A 3,347-nucleotide genomic window follows, 5' to 3' on the forward strand; every position below is an offset into this window, starting at 1 on the left:
GGTATTCTGCCGCATCCACAAACCTGGCGTGCTCATCCTTGGCATGAAAGTCGATGAGGAGCTTGGCCCTCGGCGCTCTTCTCTCCTTATTACACTCCGGGTTCATTGAAGTTCATAGTTCTTCAGCGCAACGGCACGTTTTTAGCCAAGGAAAAGAAGACAGAAGACAGAAAAGAAGGACGAACAAAGACGAACACAGCGCTGCTTCTTCTTTTCTGTCTTCTGTCTTCTTTTCCTTGGCTAAAAACGTGCCGTTGCGCTGAAGAACTATGAACTTCAATCAACAATACCAACTAGCCCAAGAACTAACTCTTCCGGGTTCATGTTTCTCGGGATGGGGTCTACCCGAATCCGGCGCCGGGTCCTGTCCGGGAGAGGAACGTCGCTACTCGCCTTTTTCGCACTGGGCTTGAAGTATTGAAGTATTGAAGTATGCGCCAGCTGGGCTCGGTCATAGAGAGCCGCTCCAACTGGGCGGTCTGTTTCGTACACTCGAATAATCCGAGCTCCGCGTTGTAAGCTCGGCGTATGAGGGCGTTAATCTTATTCTTTTCACACTGCATCCAGTTGCGGAATACTGCAATATAGGTGACCTGGCTAATTACGAAGGAGTGCACAAGCCGAATCAAGCTTTCCTCCTTCATCCCGGCCTTGCGGTTGGCGACCCGTCTGATGAGAGGTATTGCGTTGATAATCTTTTCTTTAAGGAGGGAAATGGTCTCGTCGTTGCACCGTCGCTTGTCGATAATCATGCCGAGCACCCGGATTTTGTCGACCTCCGGGATCACTTGGCCGTTCCTCGTCACGATCTTGACGGCCTTGTAGTCTCTCGGTTTGCTCTTATTGCGTCTGACGCACTTTGGTGGTAACACCAACAATTCTGACTTGCCTCGTGAGCAGAGCAAACCGGATACATTTAGCTGGTCTTCAATGGCATCGCCGGCATCTTGCAGCGTGTTATCAATGTGACCATCGCTGCCTCCCAGAGCACACAGCGTGGTGTCGGCGTAGATGGTGTGCCGAACCCTCTCGACTTGAGAGAGTCGCTTGGCCACCCCGATCATAACGAGGTTGAATAACAAGAACAAGATGACCGAGCTTGGGAGCATCCCGACACTGCCGAGCTTTTTCGGTCGGAGCCGTAGGTCACAGGCGCATAGCTCTGTAGTCCGCCCCGCCAGAAAGTTCTTTATGTAATTGTATGTTCCCGCGCCCATGTTGAGTCTGGACACATGGGCTAGGATCGCAGAGCGCTTCACCTTGTCGAAGGCGCTCCGCAGGTCCAGCCCTAGGATGGCCTTGTTGTCTTTCGTTAGGGTGTCAACGTCAATGATATCTTTCTTCAGCGGAATCATCGCGTCTCGGGTGCCGAGGGAACGCCGAAACCTGATGATCGTGGTGGGATAAAGTCCCGACTTCTCCAGGCAGTCCTGCCACCTACACATAAGTGCGTGCTACAACACCTTGCCCACGCAGGACGTGAGCGAGATGGGGCATAGGTTGTCCGTGTTCGGCGGCTTTGCCTGGTTTGGGGATGAGGATGGTTTTGGCAGTCTTCCACTGTTGGGGCAGTGACCCCGCCCTCCAGAACTTGTTATAATAAACTGTAAGGTTCTTTATGGCTACATCGCTGAGGTTCTTAAGTGCGCTTCTGGAGGTGTGATCCGGGCCGACCGCTGTCCTGCTGTTTGGTTCGTGCAGGGCCGCTCGCGCCTCCTTGACGCTGATGTCGCGGTCGAGCTTCTTGTTGGCTTAACCGCTGTACTCGGGATACCTTTCCGTGGGTGTAAGCGGGAGGTACTTGCTATCTATGCGCCTGATTACTTCGGGTTCCCGCTTCCTTGACTGTTCTGTAAATGATCTCTGCGATGTGGTCGCATTGGTGGGTTTTTGTTTTAGTCTCATCGAGCAGATGCCGCATTAACTTCCAGGTCTTACCGCAACGCATTTGCCCATCCGCGGCGCTACAGATTTCGTTCCGCGTTTGCGCGCAGAGCGCCCGACAATGGGCTTCGATCGCCCAATTCAGTTCCGCCACTCCCTTCCTTAGGCACCGATTTATTCGTTGCTTCTTCCAACTATAGGAGAGTTAACTGCTGGGATAGTTGGTGTTGCATACTGAAAGAAAGATTTTGCGCCTAACACACACCACACACAGAAAGAAGACGACACCACGGGCGCACTCAACTGCTTATTGAGGGTGAAGCACTCGACATATATAGGCCACGAAACATAACACCGCGCATGCGTACAAGGTAACATGAAAAAACTAGCTGATTAGGCGCGATAAAAACTTGCGCTCAGCCTCATAAAGAAAAACCGATGTATCACTAACACAGTTAGGGCCCCCTTTCTTGATGTAGAACGCTTCCAGAGTTTCTCGGGATGTCTGACACCTGCCTCTACCCAAAATCCTCGCCTCACGGAACCGTGGGAAGCAATCGGTGCAGGCTCTGCAGTGAACCACAAGTCGCTCACCTTCGTTATTTTTCATATCTAGTGCATGCTCCCTAAGCCGGACATTGACACAACGCCCCGTCTGTCCAATATAGGATTTTCCGCAGGACAGAGGAATTTCATAAATCACATTTGTGGCACACTTCACGAAACGCTGGCCATGTTTCTTCTGGCAGCCAAGCTTTTGCCTATCGCAAGTAATGCGACGGCTTAACTGGGAAAGCTTTTGGGGAGCCGAGAATACCATCGGTACATTATACCGGTTAGCGACTTTTTTCAAGCCGTGCGTGACCTTATGAATGTATGGGAATACTACAGGCCACTCTTTCTTCTTCGGTTCAACCCTGCTTACCCCAGCCTTCAACTTCTTCACAAGCGTTTCAGCCACAGGGACCAATACCGACTCAGGGAAGCCAGCTGCAACGAGCCTGCTCAATTGGTTGCAAAAACTTGCCTGCATTTCATGCACACACGACTTCCGGAGCGATGACTCCAGGCAGAGGTTGGCGATGCCTCTTTTTACAACTTTGGAGTGGGCCGAATTGTACGGCAGGAGCTCTTTCTTCGCACGAGGGGAGTATGCCCAACAGATGTGCCCATCTCCTGCCGTACAATTCGGCCCACTCCAAAGTTGTAAAAAGAGGCATCGCCAACCTCTGCCTGGAGTCATCGCTCCGGAAGTCGTGTGTGCATGAAATGCAGGCAAGTTTTTGCAGCCAATTGAGCAGGCTCGTTGCAGATGGCTTCCCTGAGTCGGTATTGGTCCCTGTGGCTGAAACGCTTGTGAAGAAGTTGAAGGCTGGGGTAAGCAGGGTTGAACCGAAGAAGAAAGAGTGGCCTGTAGTATTCCCATACATTCATAAGGTCACGCACGGCTTGAAAAAAGTCGC

The 3,347-nt window shown here is 51.8% G+C and overlaps 1 protein-coding gene across 1 annotated transcript; it reads right to left on the bottom strand.

Annotated features, from left to right (window-relative positions):
* Positions 1–341: 341 nt before the first annotated feature.
* On the bottom strand, positions 342–1,355 carry LOC144109851 (uncharacterized). The gene has a single exon (XM_077642629.1). The coding sequence runs from the start codon at positions 1,353–1,355 to the stop codon at positions 342–344; it is 1,014 nt and encodes a 337-aa protein (XP_077498755.1).
* Positions 1,356–3,347: the final 1,992 nt, after the last annotated feature.

The sequence above is a fragment of the Amblyomma americanum genome, chromosome 11 (genome assembly GCF_052857255.1).
Source record: "Amblyomma americanum isolate KBUSLIRL-KWMA chromosome 11, ASM5285725v1, whole genome shotgun sequence".
Taxonomy (NCBI): Eukaryota; Metazoa; Arthropoda; class Arachnida; order Ixodida; family Ixodidae; genus Amblyomma; species Amblyomma americanum.